Source organism: Cupressus sempervirens, chromosome 9, assembly GCF_028749045.1.
Source record: "Cupressus sempervirens isolate cs-2001-9-10 chromosome 9, ASM2874904v1, whole genome shotgun sequence".
Classification (NCBI taxonomy): Eukaryota; Viridiplantae; Streptophyta; class Pinopsida; order Cupressales; family Cupressaceae; genus Cupressus; species Cupressus sempervirens.
In genome coordinates, this window is record NC_143126.1 from 484,285,840 (window position 1) to 484,303,084 (window position 17,245).

Consider the following 17,245-nt stretch of genomic DNA (forward strand, 5'->3'; position numbering starts at 1 on the left):
TAGAGAAGAACACATAGCATCAACATGATGAGCAAGGAAAGAGGAATCCACGATATCACTAGGAATCAAAAAATGCAGTGATCTATCTTGCAGCTACCAGAGAATTCAACAGGAGGAACCCAACACATTAGGATATGAGCCGAAAGATTGTTCATGGAAACAATTAGTCACAACTTGATAGCTTCTTTTGGAAAGGTGCTGGTTTCATTTCTTCATTTTCTTTAGTTGCAGTGATGCAGTAGTACCTTAAGAACAGCATAAGTTTCTTATCACTGAATATTTTGTATGTGCTATCCTGACATTGGTATTCCATGCATTCCAAACATGACTGTTTATAAGTGCTTTTGCCAGATTTGTGACCTCTTTGTCATTTCAATTTTGTGTTCCATGTCTTAGTCATGAGCTCTTTCTGATAGTTTCAATCTTTTATGTACTGGGTTCCATAATCAAAAAAGTTCAGGTATATGGTGTTTCATGCATTTAAAAGATGACTGTTTATAAGTACTTTTGCAAGGTTGGTGAGCTTTGTGTCATTTGAATTTTCTGTTCCATGTCTTAGTTGTGAGCTCTTTCTGGTAGTTTCGATCTTTTATGTAATGGGTTCCATAACCAAAAATGTGCTCAGGTATTTGGCAGGATGCTTGTTTCTATTATTTGTCAAATCTATGAAATATGCTCAACTTCTTTGAAGTCAATCCCCAGTCATACGCCACTAAACAGACTTGTACCTTACTGTTGATATTTTTATTGCTTTACTAGTTTGAAGTTTGAACCTCTGCCAACACAAACAAAATTTGAGAAGAATATATTCTAGCACACTTTTCAGTTTTCTAGTACTGTTTTCTCTTAGATAGCATTATGTTTACTAACAAACATTTGAAAATATTCATTTAAAGCTGGCAGCTATGAGAGAATCAATAAATACAGGTGGCAGTGAGACAGGAAGGACAAGTCACACAGCTGTCAGGCTGGTTAAACTACACCATCATGACTGGGTTGTTCTTTTTGTACTTTTGATATTGGATCGTGTGCTTGCAAGGCTGGATCCTTTTAACCGTTTCATTGGAGAGTACATGCTAGATGACTTACGGTACCCAATGAAGGAAAATACAGTTCCCTTTTGGGCTGTACCAGTAAGTTCCACTCATATTCGTGCAACTTTTGATTGTTCTTATCCTTATAATATTTTTGAATTCATTGATTAATTTGTAATAAAAGAGATCTGTTGCATGAGGATTAAATTGTTCATTAAGAACATGGATTTTGTAGTCTGCTAGGGCCTCATTCAAATTGACATGCCTTCTAATTGGAAATAGTGGCTTTTATGTACCAAACACCACAATAATTGTCAACCTGTAGTGTATTCTTCATGACCTTTGGATTTAAATAAGATTTCCACTTTATTAAAATTTCATGGAACATCAATATGTTATTTACCGTTTTACTGGGTCCTCTTGTTTTGGTTGTAGTACCTGTGTGGGTCTTGTATGGATCCAGGTATGCTGTTAGTATGTCCAAGGTACCACATAACCTGTGAGAATACACATCTCGATTTTAAGAACTCTTGGGTGGTGATTTGTTGCATCTTTTTTTCTTGTTTATTGTGATTTGAAAGCCCAAATTGTGTGTAATTGGAGGTTATGTTGATTTTAAACCTTTTTTGACTGATTTTAACTTCATCAGATGATTCTTTAGACAAAAAAAGTTTTACACATGTTTCATCTGTTTGATTTTATATAATACTTGGCTAACATGGCGAACTTAGCTGTGTTATGCCTTGCTTGCACCAAAAGTCAGAGAAAATGAATGAAAATGAGATAATATAGCTATCTCAAAATCAGTACATTCACAAAATTACCAATATAGACTACTTGTGTCCTATTCCTTAATGAGTTTTTGAAAAAGAAAATGTTGCCTTATGATTTTAAACAAATGAATTATGAATGCTTTTTTATATATTTTAAATAGTATAAATTATAGATTTATACAATTCTTATTTATATGTTTTTATTCTAATATTATATTTTAAATTTTTAATGCATGACTACGCACACACACATGTATGCATGGATAAAGGAACTTGTGTGTGAATCCAAACTCCAATCGATTATCATGCAAATAAAATTGAACCAAATGTTGACCTTGAATAAGGAAAAACATGAAGACTATTAAATATTGGAAGAATAAAAAGGATATGGAGACTACTCTTACCAGAAGATAGACAAAATGGAGGAATGAAAGAAGAGGACTTTCTATTTCCACCAATTTCTTCCACCTCCTTTCTTGGCCTTGTTTTAGTTCCTTTTTCTGTTCAAAGTTTACTAGTTGAACTTTTATCACTTCATGCATAACATCAGCAAACATGTCGCATGGTTTAGCATCTTGACATGGTATATGTTTGAGCTGGTGTTATAATTTGTTAATGCCTACCTTAAGAAAAGTTCGTTTGCAATGAAAACAAGTTCTCTCTCCTTTCTTTTAACTACGGATGACGTGTCTCCAACAAGCATCCCTTCTATCCATGGTCCCAAACATTGTAATAAAGAGAATTTACAATTCTAAAATATGTTGCAATAACTTACAAAGAGAAAAAAGTTAACATTTATGGTTTATTATCAAATTAGAATGAAACATCTAGGGTTTGTAGCTCGAAACTAATTTTTTAATCAAAACACCTAGGTTTTGTTCAGCAAAATATCTACACTCTTAGAGTTTGCTTTTGGTCCGTTAAAACAAAATAGAAAAAAGAAAAAGGGTTGTAAAAGAGAAATTCAGTTTTTATTGGAAAGAACTTCAAAAAACACAAACTTACTTCTAAACTATTGCTTGAAATCAATGGTGAACTCTTCCCATCTTTTGTAGACTCATTTATAAGCACCAAAACTAGCTACAAACCTGCCCAAATATGATATAACCACTGATTTTTGCTCAATCTCCTTGCTGGTTTCCCTTGAATGCAATCCAAATTTAGCTTAGAACTCTATTTATTCCTTTTGCTTTGGCTTGAAAATAAAATGAAGTTTCTTTAAAGGTGTAGGAGACAAATACAAGACCAAAACTTATGAGAAAATTACTTTTTTATGTTTTTATCTCATCTTGTTGTTTCTGAGTCATCCTACCAAGACTTGCTTAGAATCTGTGAGTTTGGTGAGTGCTTGGTTGTTGAAGGAATAGCGTTGGGACGCTGAGACTAAAGTGATGCATTGCATCACTCAAGACAATGAATATTATGTATCAATTAATAAACATCTAGAGAAGTGATCGATTATATTATCTCACTTGATGGCATGAATAGATCAACACTGTTGTTTGGCAAAATGGGTAGTTAGGCAGTTACCTGTGCAGACACGGTTGTGTCGTTTCATTAGCACTGTATCGGGTATTTTAAATGTGGCTTTCACTTATGTATTTGGCATCGTTGTATGAAACATTATTGTTATGCATGGAAAGGATTTGATAAATGAATAATATTTACTTTGTTGAGTTATAACATGTTTCTTTCTTGTCCACCTATGGGCTGAACATTTGGCGTTGTTGCCAGTTCGAATCTTGAGTAGTATGGAAGGATGAGGATAAATGGGAATAACCATACCAGACAATCGGAAAACCAATGAGGATGACGAATCAAAAATTCTGAAGGTGAGCACGAGGCAGCTCAAAACTTTCACATCCTGTACCGTGTAGGCCTTGAAACCTTCGTACGGAGAGAAGCCGTGGAGAACGAGGTTGTGCCAGACAATGTGTGGGATGCTATGCATGCAAGCCCAACCACAAATAGATTTTTAGACCAACGCCCCCGTTTGATTGCACAAGCATACCTAGCACAAAAGAGACACAAGGAGGAAGTAGAATGGGAGGAATGCTGTTCAGAGACCCTCAAGAATTTCTATGAGTAGAGAGATGCCCAGTGTCGCAAAATAGAACCGTGATCTTTTGAGCCGTGGTACCAAGAGCACTTGAGTCTGTAACTATCGCTTGAGTTGACACATGATGTATACATATTAAATAAATAAAAGAGTGTTCTGTTTCGTTTTTATATAATGGTATATGTCAAATGCCCAATCTTTTAAATAGAAATAGGAACATGAGGGAGGATGTTGACGAATTACAATCTGTGCAGGGGGATTTAATCCAAACCGAGTGAAAGTGGCAGCTAAGACAACTTGTCGAAGATTGGACTGTGGGGCAGTCGGAGGAATCATTGAGGGTGATTGAAGGCAACTGCGCAGAAAGCATCAGAACTGCAGGGGGGTGCCACAATTCGTCGGAACGACGAGTAACGAGCAATGAGGAGTTGCTCGAGGAAACATGACATAGATTAACTGTGCTCAAGGAGTTTCTGCATTCATCCCGTACACTACTACGACAGGGAGCCCGTAAAGAAGTAGAAAGGAGGCGAGGCCAACAAAAGACACCGAGGCACAAGAAAGTGTCAGAGGGACACTGCATGGTGGTCAGAGTAACCCGTCGAGACCAACTCCTAATAGTTCTGGCACACGACCAAGTGGTCATCAAAGGACAAGAAAAACAATGTCTTAAAAGAAAAAGCTCTCGAAGTTCACAGGTGATGGGAAGGAAGACCCCGTACGACATTGTTGTACATGCGAAACCATATGGACTGCCAACTCAGTCATCGACGCTGACGAGTGATTGAACCAGTTTCCAGCCAACATACGGGGAGTGGTCGTGGATTGGTTTTCTGACATGGACAAGGAGAAGATCTCCAATTGGAATAATCTGAAGAAAGAATTTCAAGTAGAATTCCGACTGCTATGGGACGACGAGGTTGTCGCGGAGATCCACAACTGTAAACAAGGAAAGGACACCATTCAAGCCTGCAATCGAAGGCTCAAAGATCTTTTTAGCCGGATGGGTACTCAACTCACGGATGAACTAAAGAAACGTTGGTTTGTCGAAGGACTCTGCGGGGCATTGAGAAGGAAAATAAAGATGGTCCCGCTCACATCTATATAGATGCCTACGACCGTGCCCTGAACTTAGAAAGTGAGGGCAAGACAACAAAGAAAAATAAGAATAAGAGTAAATCCTCATCCTCTGAGAGTGATGAGTCCTTTGATGAGGAAAGTAGTGTAGGCATCGAGGAGGAATCTAGCAAGAAAGTACAAGCCCTCCAAAAGGACTTGGAGCAGGTGAGGAAGGAGTTTAAGTCCATGAAGGGAGCCACTGGTCGCATGGAGGAAGGGGAATTATGGTGTACAGATTGCAAACAGAAAGGTCACCCAAAGGGAACACACCCTAAAAAGGAAATGTGCGATATCTGTCAAATCTTGGGCCATTCCATGAAGGAGTGCCTGTTCAACATGAAGACACAAAGTCAACAGATACTGTTCACACAGGAACAACCATCCACCTTTGGCACTAATAATGAGACCCAGGGCAACAACAATGCCACATCTAGCGTCTATAGAAACAACCGCCAAGGAGGACGAGGCAGCAATGACAATAGGAATCAGATACAAAATGATTCCAAGGGAAGGCCCATAATCCAATGTCGGGCATGTAACCAATGGGGCCACTTCGCGAGAGTGTCTGAAGAACGACACTCCTCAAATATTATGTCGATGGTGTGGTCCAGGGGACCATGAGGATGCCAACTACCCAAAACAAGTAAACCACATTAACATTGACAAGGAAATAGTTCTGGTTGTTACCCGCAACCAGACTAAGTAGGCCACCTATCTTGACCCCCGCACTGAGAAGCAGAGACTGCAAAAGGCACGAGAAGACGTAGAAAGGGCAATGAAGGCTATGAAAGATATGAAAGATACCAGTCTTGGACGATCGGAGGGAGAGAACAATTTGGTGAATCAGATGCTGCAAACGGAGGTGCCCATTAGACTTCAAGACCTATTACAAACAATACCACAACTAAGGACGACATTATTGAATGCCCATGCAAACTAGTCAGAGACAAAGGAACAACTAGCTGTACCAAGAGGGTCGGCCACAGATCCCATGTTGTTGACCGTAAGCAATGGCTGTCACCCGGTCATGGTCGAGATGGGAATCCGCGGAACCATCCTGACAGACACCATCATGGATGGTAGGTCTGGGGTGAACGTTCTCCCCGAGGAGACGTGGATTGTGACCGCCCATATTCAACTTGCTCGGCATTGACCAATAGGGTATAAAACCCCTAGGGACCCTGGTAGCTTAACAAGTAACCATCGGGATGCAACCATTTGTGTTGGATTTCGTAGTGATTCCCTTGAAGAAAAAGGGATATGATGCCATTCTTGGAAGAGGATGGTTGGTGGCCGCTAAAGTGAATCACAACTGGAAGAAAAATATTTTGTCGATGGAAAGCGGAGGGCGGAAGTTTGCCATTGATCTCCAAACTCAAATAGTAAGTGAAAAAATGGCATCGTCATCGGAGTCCGAGTCAGACGGGGAACATCGGACAAATGAGGGAAGAATCCGTATGGATTTGAATGACGAAGGTGTTTTAGAATTGGAAGAATGTTCAGGAGACGAGACCAATTCACTAAATGGACTTTTCCATTGGCAAATGGAAGATTATGAGCTCTTCCATTGTTACATGCTTAGCATTGAGGAGCTGGAAGATGAGGAGGTATTTCTAGTGTAGTTCGTGGAATACAAAGAAGGAAACATAGAGATCAACGAAAGTCCCGCCTATTGTTTTGAAGGGAAAGCTATAAGATACGAAGAGTCGTTAGTAGAGGCTACTAATCTTGGCGACGCAGAGAATCTGAGGAACATACTAGTTGGAAACGACTAGGACCCGGTATTGAAGGCTGCGACATTTAAAATATTTATGGAGTATAAAGATGTATTTGCGTGGACTTACAAGGATTTAAAAGGGGTCCCACCCGAAATGTGTGTCCACCACATACCCTTGGTACTTGGAGCCATACCTATGCGGAAGAAACCATACAAAATGAACAAGAGCTATGCAGCCTGCGTCGATGAGGAAATACAACAAATGTTGGAAGCTGACATAATATTTAAAGTTCAAACAAGTGAGTGGGTGTCACCAATTGTGATATCCATGAAGGACAGAATCCAAATCCGAATATGTGCGGATTTCCGGTGCCTGAATGCGGTCACAATAAAAGATCCCTTGCCAATTTTGTTCATCGACACAATTCTGGAAGAAGTGGTAGGACACGAGATATATTCCTTCATGGATGGATTCTTTGGCTGTAACCAGATCTCCATCGCTGAAGAAGATAAACTGACAACTACTTTTGTGGTGGAGGATGGAGTGTATGCTTACAACCAAATGCCCTTCGGATTGTGTAACACACTTGCTACATTTTAGAGGATCATTTTGCACATATTTGACAAAATGTCGGTAGGCAACTTCCCAGCATTTTTTCGATGATTGGCCCATCTTTAGTGGACAGGACAACCACTTGAAGGCACTCCAAGAATGTATGGAGAGGTGTCGGTGGGCAAGGCTAGCATTGAATCCAAAAAAGAGTTGGTTCATGGTTCCTCAAGACAAACTACTTGGGCACATTGTTTGCAAGTTTGGATTGAATACTGACCCTGATGAAGTAAGGGTGTTCGTGGAAATGGAAGCCCCAACGGAGGTATCTAGAGTCAAGTCTTTTCTCGGGCACATTGGATATTATAGACGATTCATAAAGAACTACGCTCGAATTGCTCTCCCTCTGGACAAGTTGACACGGAAGGGAGAACCATACGTCTGGAGTTCCTAGTAGGAGACTCTCTTCACAGAGTTGACAATAGATTGTTGAGGGTGCCCATCTTGGCATACCCAAACTAGAACAAGGAGTTCCATGTCTATGTGGACACTTCAAACTTCACCATAGGTGCAATGTTGGCGCAGACTGGCGACCATGGCCTGGATCACCCAATGTTTCTCAAGTCGGCTATTGTCAAAAGCCGAGAAGAATTACAACACCACTAAAAGGGAGGCTCTCGGGATGGTGTACTTGGTACAAAAATTCAAACATTACCTATTGGCTACACCATTTACCTTTTACGTGGATCACCAGGCGTTGATGTACCTTGTGAACAAACCAATTATCCAAGGCAAAATTAGCAGATGATTGTTGCTACTGCAGGAATTCACCTTCACCATCATTGTGTGACTTGGGAAGAGTCATGTCATTGCGGACTAGCTCTCCTGAATCAAGTCTGGAGAGCCACCAGAAGGGGTCAATGATGATTTTCCTGATGCATGCTTGTTTCGAATCGCCATTCTTCCAGGATGGTACAAGTCTATCGGGGAATATCTATCGACGTCTCAATTTCCAAGAGAGATGTTGCCAAGCAAACGATGGAAGCTAGTTCTTAGGAGTTAGACTTTCCAACTGATAAATGGTCTCCTATACAAGATCGGTCTTAATCAAGTGTTGAGGCGATGTGTAATGGAAGAAGTGCAGAGTGTTCTGAGGGAAGCACATGAAGGTCCGACAGGTAGCCAAATGGGACCCGACACAACGGCACAAAAGGTCCTACTTGCTGGGTTATGGTGGCTTACACTTTTCAACGATGCACGGGAATGGGTGTTGAGTTGTGATACATGCCAGAGAGCCGACAAGCCACTCAAGAGGGACTTCATGCCATTAAACCCATCCCACGCTCAAGACTTGTTTGAACGTTGGGGACTAGACTTTGTGGGTCCACTGAAGGCGTATAGGGCCTGACGTTACCAGTACATGGTATGGCAATTTTTTTGTATGAACAAATCATTACACGGTATGGCATACCTATTCAGTTGACAAGTGACAGAGGGGGTCACTTTGTCAATCATGTGATCAAATTACTGACAACGGAATTCAAGATTTTTCATTCTTTGTCAAGTCCGTATTAGCCACGAGCGAATGGCTAGGTGAAGGCAACAAACAAAATCCTTGTGGCCATCATATATAAATCATGCGGAGTGGAACAGGTAGACTGGGAAGAAAAGTTACCTTCGGCGCTGTGGGCCTACTGCACCACATTCAAAGTCACAACTGGACAGACGCTGTTCCAGTTAATGTTTGGCCAAGAAGCCATGGTACCAGCGAATTCATGGTCCTAAGCCTGCGAATTGCAATAAAAAATAGACTCAGAGATATGGAGAGTCTACGTGAATGCCTACATCAATTGAACAAACTAGATGAACGCAGCTTAACGGCGCAGTGGGCGATATAGAGGTGGTGCAAACCTATCGAAAGGCATGGCACGAAAAACATTTGAAAAGAAGGTGTCAACTAGGCCAACTCGTGCTTCGGTACAACGGCTGCAACGAGTTAAAACCAGGGAAATTTAAGGTTAAATGGCTCAGACCTATAAAATCAGAGAGGTAGGCGATAATGGTTCCATAAAACTATGGACCTTGGACGGGCAAGAAATCCATGACGCTATTAATGGATCGAAGCTGAAAATTTATCATGAACGAGTAGAAGGCGAGGCAAGTTGCAATACTAGACGAGAATTTGACTTATCGATGTAAAAACTTTAAAAAAAAAATTAAACAAAATTAAACAAAAAAAACCACGGACAAAGGTTCCACGGGAATGTCTCGCAGACAAGTGTTTTGTGGGAATGTCTTGCGGACACATGCCACACATAGTAACTCCGCAGGATGAGTGTTGAAGGCCTCGCAGATAGTGGGTAAAATGCGAAAGTAAATGGTGAAGGCCGCGTGGGAAGAAATAACACAACTTAGATCCCAGGTTGCACTTATTTTTTTCGCATGAAAGGAAAAAGGGGGAGGGAAAATGACGTGGCTGTAGAGCAAGAGAAAAGATGTCCGCGAAGAAGAGTGCGAAGGAAACAAGAACCCGCAGAGAAGCTGTCGTGGAGAAGCTTGTCGAGCACAAGAAAAGGAGTGGAGGCCTTGCGGCAGTCTTTAATTTTGCGAGAATGAAAAGTAAAAGCCCTCGGACAGCAATCCCGTGCACATATCAGATCGTGTATGCCGCCAAGACATATAGTAGAGTTCGAATTGATTCAGAGACTTGTTGCAAGGAGAGTTTGCGGGGTGGGAAAAGGTATGTGTAAAGGGAAAAGAAGGAAGACAATTGTGAGCATTCCGTGGCAAGGGGGGAAATAAGAAGAATATCCACAGGGAAGCAAGAGACAAAAAAAACATTCAGCGTGGGATGCTAGTGCCGGCCAGAGATGCGTGACCGTCGGGAAAGGAAAACCTAATTGTTTTTTGTTGTTGTTGTTTTGTTACAATAAAAGACAAAACAAGAGACTGTTACAATGCGACTGGTAGGAAAAAGAAAATAGTGGAAAGACCAGTTGAAGGAAAATAGTATGGAAAAGAATGCGAGAGTGTTGGCTTTCGGAGTCAGAGTTGCAGGGCCGACAACATCGAGCAACAAGAAACAAAAGGTGAAGGCTGACTTGTCACATCTCACGGTTCAGTTCGAAGGGTTGAATGACAGTGAGTGTTGGAGATGGTGGCAAGAGACGGCGGATACATACCTAATCAAGCAAATTCTGATCCGTGCCTAAGTCCATTGGGCAATACAACTTCCTGTGTTTTCCATTAGGTTGTTTGAGACAATCCTAAGAACTATGATCAAAACCTATAACAGGAACAATAGAACAAGCACGTTTGTCTACAAGAAGCAGTGGATGACAGTCTCCTTCAAAGGCCGAGATTTCAGCAGGGTACTTGACATTCCTGGCCAAGGAGGTTGCAAAGTGGTGACCAAGAATCACAAGTTGTCGCAAGAACGCAAGGAATATTGGGTAAAATTGGTGGGCCGCGACCTCACACCAGAGGAATTGGAGTCTGTGGTGAAAGGTACCAAGAGTCGAGGATTACAGCGAGATTTCATCTGAGAGGGCCATTGGAGATGTATTATGGATGTAATAAAAAGCAGGTTAATCGAGGTGAGTAGGGCCTCAGATATCACCTTGCCTCAATTACATTCATGAATGACATCATGAATGGTATTGTGTATGATTGGGCCATGGTCCTAGCATATAGAATGGAGGAGTTTATGACATTACAACATCAGACATTTTTCATGTCAAATCATGCCATCGACTTCTTTCTGGAAGTAGCCTTTCATCAAGTTCCAGCAGACGACTTTGAAATCCCACTGAGTGGGAAATTAGTGCTAGGAGAACCTCTAGTATTCTACAAGAGGCATTCAGATATGGGTGGAACTGCAACTGGTCATAAGAGGGTATTGCAGGGGTTGGATGCATATGGGGACACAGACAGTGGAAGGGAGGAAAACACAGAGAACAGTGAGGCCGATTTCGAGGAAGAGAGTACCTCGGTAGAGGTTGGGAGTGATGTGGTAGTCAGAGGGTCCACACTTTTCACCCCTCCCCAGTTGCTGACTTTGGCACACTTGACATTCACTACCTCACTTATTCCTCTGTTTGGCCAGAGGCATGCGCCATTTATCATGACTCCACAGTCTGAGGATGCGCCTGGAGATGAGGAGGCCACACCAGTTGTGGACGTGGCTACCACAAAAGAGGCAAGGATGGATACATATATGGAGTGGGATGTTGACGCTATTGGAAAAGAGGATTATGGGTCGGATGAGGATAGATGCAAGGCATACCTCAAAACCCTAGGGGTTGTGCTGGAGAGAGGACGAATCATTGGATATTAGGGTTTGACCCGTAGAAAGGAGTTACATTTGGTCCGAGCCTATATTCGAGGGGTTTGTCCTGAGCGTTTTCGCTCTTGCTTTGAGGCCAGGGGAAGGCCAGTAGTGGAAACATCGGAGATGTTGGCTGATTGGGCTACAAAGCCTGAGTTGGGACCATGCAACATTGTTATGGAGAAGCTGGCATATGAGATAGTAGGGCGTATAAAGACATCTACTATGCTCATTGACATGCATAAGTAGATAGGGAAACAGAGAGGATTGCAACTATGTGGTCTACGATAGTCGAGATAGAAGCTCGAGAGAAGTTAGCTGCTGAAGTGGTTAGCCAACAGGTAGCATGGGCAACTGAGTGAGCAATGCTTTTGCAATATAAGAAGGCTGAACAAAGATTGTAAGTGGCTGAAGAAGGATTGCAGACAGGCTACGCCTAGGCCATGGAGGCAACACTTCTCCTGAAAGGGGCAGTAGAAGTTATCACACGGACGCAGAATGACTTACACATCCACATTGATCAAGTTTATGAGTTGCGCCTGCAGCAGAACACTTCAGGGACGCAACCTCCTCCCTAGTATATATTGTTTCTATGTTTGTATGTTGTCTCTTAATTTTGTTAGTTTTTGAGTCGCTAGGAGACAACTTTTCTTTTTTGGAGGGGATGATGTTGTCCAACAAAATGGGTAGTTAGGCAGTTACCGGTGCGGACACGGTTGTTTCGTTTCATTAGCACCGTATTGGGTATTATAAATGTGGCCTTCACTTATGTATTTGACATTGTTGTATGAAACATTATTGTTATGTACAAAAAGCATTTGATGAATGAATAATATTTACTTTGTTGAGTTATTACATGTTTCTTTCTTGTTCACCTACATGCTGAATAGACACCATAATCAGCTAAAAATGAAGTCAATCCAACAGTGATTATAATTTGCAAAGGATGCGTTAACTAATAGTTATGCAATAATACATTAATAATGATCGAATGGATGTAGTTACTATTGAACAGTTGCATCTCTTCATCCTCATGACTCTTTAATAGTATAAGAAGAGATTCAGGTTGTCTTCTCAAATTACCAAAGGAGATACAATAATATTCACAATGATGATTACAATCAGGAGACAGAGAGGATAATATTGCAGGACGATGTAATCATATTGTCGAGGCACACACACACACACACACACATATGTGTGTGTGTATATATCTCATGCTGATTGATAAAGGCAAGATCGTTATACATAGATAGAGGCCCATATACATTTCAGGCAGATTTATATGTATGGTGATATTCAGATCGATATTTCTTCTGCAGATCAATACTTGAGTAAAGGAAGATAATACACAATACATTAGCATTGCATAGTTGCAGATCAATCTTTTAATCAGAACTTTGTAATTACTTCAAGATATATATATTGTTGGGTTTTTCACCTTCAAGTTAGAAGGTTTTCCCAAGGTATATATTGTGTACTTTGGTTAAATTAATTTACAACTGCATTCTTTATAATCTGATAATAAAATTTAACATGGTATCAGAGAGGGTTTGAGTATCATAATCAGATTAACATAGCAAGAAGAGCAGTCCTTTCTCTCTCATTATTTTTAACGATCTATATCAACTCATCAAAATGGTGATTGGGCTCAAAGTAGAAGACAGACTCGAAGGAGCCTCAAACTTCAATTCATGGAAAGCAAGAGTCCTTACACTTGAGGAAAATGATTTACTTAAATTTGTAGAAGAAAATCAATCTAAGCCTGATAATCAAGCAGAGAAATTAATATTCAAGAAAAATGCTCTCAAGGCAAAGCTTTTAATTGACTCTATGAAAGTGCATTTAGTAGGTCTATCATTTCAAAATTTTCTAATGCAAGAGATATGTTCAAATCATTGGAAAGCTTACCCTATTCACAAGTGGTTTACCCTATTCACAAGTTTGGGCCTGCTTTTGATCCGGGTAACTATAGAACTATTATGATCGGACATATTTTTGCCAAACTTTATGTCATTGCTCTGAACACCATGTTATCTAGTGAGCTAGATAGAAGAGGTTGTAGAGCTAAAGGGCAGGTTGGTTTTCGGGCAAACTATCAGACTATGGATCATGTTTTCACACTGTGGGCTATCATTGAGGAGGCTAGACACCGCTCTCAGAAGGTCTATTGTTGTTTTGTGGACTTCCGTAAGGCTTTCAATTCTATTCCCAGGTTGGCCTTATTTCAGTGGCTTCATGAGATTGGGATTTTAGATATTTGCAGACTGCTATTATGAGACTTTATGAGAGGGTAACCGGTAGGCTCAGGACTCCAGAGGACTTTTTTGTTCCGATTCAGAGCACCATTGGAGTGAAGCAGGGTTGTCCTCTTTCTCCTATAGTGTTTGGTTTATATATTGATGAGCTAGAGGATTTCCTTCGGAACTCCTCCCAACCGGGAGATGGGTGTTATTTGCATCAGGTCTTGATCTCCATTCTTCTCTTTGCTAATGATGTGGTTCTCTTAGCCTCTTCTCCCAACAGCTTACAGAGACTCCTTGATGGTCTGGCTTCTTTTTGTGATCAGCGGTAGCTTGTGGTCAATTTGTCTAAGACTCGGGTTATGGTCTTTAACTATTTAAAGACCTCTCATCTTCATTTCTTCTTTCAAGGTCAAGAGGTTGAGATTACCCCCTCTTATATGTATCTTGGTGTGAAGTTCTCGGGGCCGCGCTTCAGCTTGAGACTAGCTATTCAGTCCAGAGTTAGTAAGGGCATGGGTTCCTTGGCTTTGCTGGAAAGACAATGCTTCAGGCATCATTTCCAGGATATTTCATCCAAGTTGTCCCTTTTGGACTCCTTGGTTTGTCCGACAATTCTCTATGGCTCGGTTGTTTGGGGGCCTACTCTTATTGCTTCTGATTGGGCTTTTATTGAGCGGGTTCAGACATTGCTATTAGGGCGTATCATAAGATGTCACAGACTCACCCCCCACAACATTGTCTTGGCTGAGTTTGGAGCTCATCCTCTCAAACTTGCTGCCATTTTTGACTTGATTTGGTTTCTTAATCGGCTTCGTGGTTTTATGGAGACGAGTGTGGACCGACATAGATACTCTCATCTAGCATGCCGTTTTTCTATGGAGATTATGAGATCCAACACTTCTACTAGGTCTTGTTGTTGGTACGCCCAGGCCACCTCTTTATTGGATTCGATCGAGATTGAGATTGATTGTCTTCCTCCTTACCAATTCTCATAGGATGCTCCTGCTCATCTTCTCCCCTCACGTCAGGAGTTGAATGAGCATGTCAGACAAGATATTTATAAACATTACATTGCCACTACCTGGAGTAATCCCCCAGCGGGTTTGCGACCAAGGATGGCCTTCTATGCTAAGCATTTTCTTGAGATTTAGGATGGTATTATTATTCGCCCTGCTTATCTCTATCGGCGTTGGAATCATGCCTTACGGTTTTCTTTAGGTTCATTCAAAGTTGGTTCTTATCGCCTCAAGGCTCAAACCGACCACCATATGGCTCGGGTTGATTAGATATGTCAATTGTGTACTTTGGCAAAGGTCGAAACTGAGATCCACTTCATAATTCGATGTCCTCTTTACTATGAGATTAGAGGGAGATTTTATTGCCTTTTTAGAGACTGTACTTCTCTTTCGATGTTCTTCAGCTATATTGATTAGCGGTGTCTTGCACTTTATCTTCAGGAGGCCACCCATCTTTGAGAGATTACCTTGCAGTGTTTTATACCTCAGGGGCTTACTTCTGATCAGCTGATTACTACCTTTTTCTCTCCCTTGTCTCCTCCACTGGGTTTGAAAAGGCCTTCCAGTACTTATCATTCTAGATCGGTCAGACTCTGCACTAGTCTCTCCAGGCAGTGACAGTCCTACAACGGTTCTACACGGCATTCTAAGATTGTGGATCGTTCACGGGTTTACCCCTCTATTACTGATTTCTTTGGGGCAAGGAAGGACCCTTAGTTCTTACCTTGTCTTCTTTCTTGTTTTGTCTCTTGTTTTTGTTTCTTCTCAGTCACCGTTTGGTGCTTTTGCTTTGGCTAGCTCTTCTATTTGTATGCTTAGTCCTATAAACTGTGTTGGTTTTCCGTGGACATTAATATTATTATCTTATCTTATATGAAATTAGTAATACAAGTCAGGCTCTTGGATTAAGACAACAATTACACCAAGTGAAAATGACAAAAGGTGAATCTGTCATGTCCTTTGTTATGAAGTTGCCAGAGTTAAGAGATCAACTTAGTGTTATTGGAGATCAAGTTTCAAACACAGAAAGTTATGCTAGCCTTAAATGGACTTCCACATTCTTGGGAAGCATTATTCAAGGAATTAGTGCAAGGAACAAACTACCTAATTTTGTTCTTCTTAGAACCAATTGTACTCAAGAAGAATCTAGATTGGCTGCAAGAGGATTAATCAAGAAGACACAAAATGAGGACATTCATGTTCTTACAACTCAATCGACCAAAAGAAAAGGGAGAAAATGGAAGAGATGAAACTTCAAAAGAAAAGGAGAACAAAAGGCAAGTGCTGCTCCTGATTCCAAGAGGGCAAAGAAAGATCTCTTCTACATTCAATGTTTCAGATGTGACAAATTTAGTCACTTTGCAAAGGATTGCTATGCAAGACCTAAACCAAAAGGTGCAAATATTAATGAAGTCACAACTCAAAAGGATGCAACAGATAACTCCAATGGTTTTTTATTTAAATCAGCTTTATCAAGCAATGTTCCCACAAATAATGAAACTTAGTTAATTGGTAGTGGAGCTTCTCGACACATGACAAATTATCAAGAACAACTCATATTTGATAGAGAAAGATTCTAGTCTTTGAGTAATCATTGGAGATGATGCATACTTTTTAGTAAAAGGATTTGGCGCTACATCACTCAATTTTTAATCAAGGATTTCTCTTCATCTCAATAATTTCTTATATGTGCTAGGAATAAAAAGGAACCTCTTATCCGTTTTAGCTTTGGAAGATGATGGTTATCAAGTAGCATTTTCAGAAGGGAAAGTCCTTGTGTGGCCAAAGAAGTCCAACATCAGACCACCTGTGTGATAAGATATTGGCATGAAAGTTTGTACAAACTATCGATTAAATCAGCTCAAGTCTCCTTTATGATACAACAAACTCTAGCGAGTTATGGCAGAGAAGACTTGGTCACTTGCATTACAATGCTCTTTCCTCTTTAGATAAGATAGTTAAGAGGCATACCTAAACTTAGTCATGTATGTAATGTCCCCTTTTTGACAGGCACCAGCTACTTATTTTATTTTAGCCTTTATTTTCCCCGGAGGCTAAAAAGGAAGAAATAAGGGGAAAAGATATATTAAATTAATTACTTATAAGGTTACTAAACAATGAAATATTAAAAAGTAACTTTATATTTAATTGATTTAATATTAAAGTGACTAACATAATAAAATATCAAAAAGTCACTTAAAAGAATAGAGTGCTAGATTCCTCTAGAAGCTTCTTGGAGTTGCTTGTGAAATCTTTATAAGGAGCCTTTGGGGGGTCATTTTACACATCTTGAGGTGCATATTCATCTATTGTGCTAAGAGCCTTAGTGCTTGCATACTTGCCTGAGGGTTTGAAGACTCTAAGGTGCCAATTTCGGTTGTGAGATATCAACCCTAGTTGGGAG

The 17,245-nt window shown here is 40.6% G+C and overlaps 1 protein-coding gene across 13 annotated transcripts in view; it reads left to right on the plus strand.

Annotated features, from left to right (window-relative positions):
• The window catches only part of LOC149539442 (lipid phosphate phosphatase 2-like), a 100,281-nt gene that overhangs the window by 42,900 nt on the left and 40,136 nt on the right, over nt 1–17,245 (plus strand). For 7 of the 13 annotated variants that reach the window (XM_089800680.1, XM_089800687.1, XM_089800679.1 and 4 more), the window contains one exon: nt 897–1,133. In XM_089800680.1, coding sequence (XP_089656806.1) covers nt 906–1,133 — 228 coding nt within the window. In that variant the 5' untranslated portion in view covers nt 897–905. The remainder of the gene's footprint in view (nt 1–896; nt 1,134–17,245) is intronic. The other 6 variants (XM_089800690.1, XM_089800681.1, XM_089800684.1 and 3 more) reach the window with 1 other exon arrangement.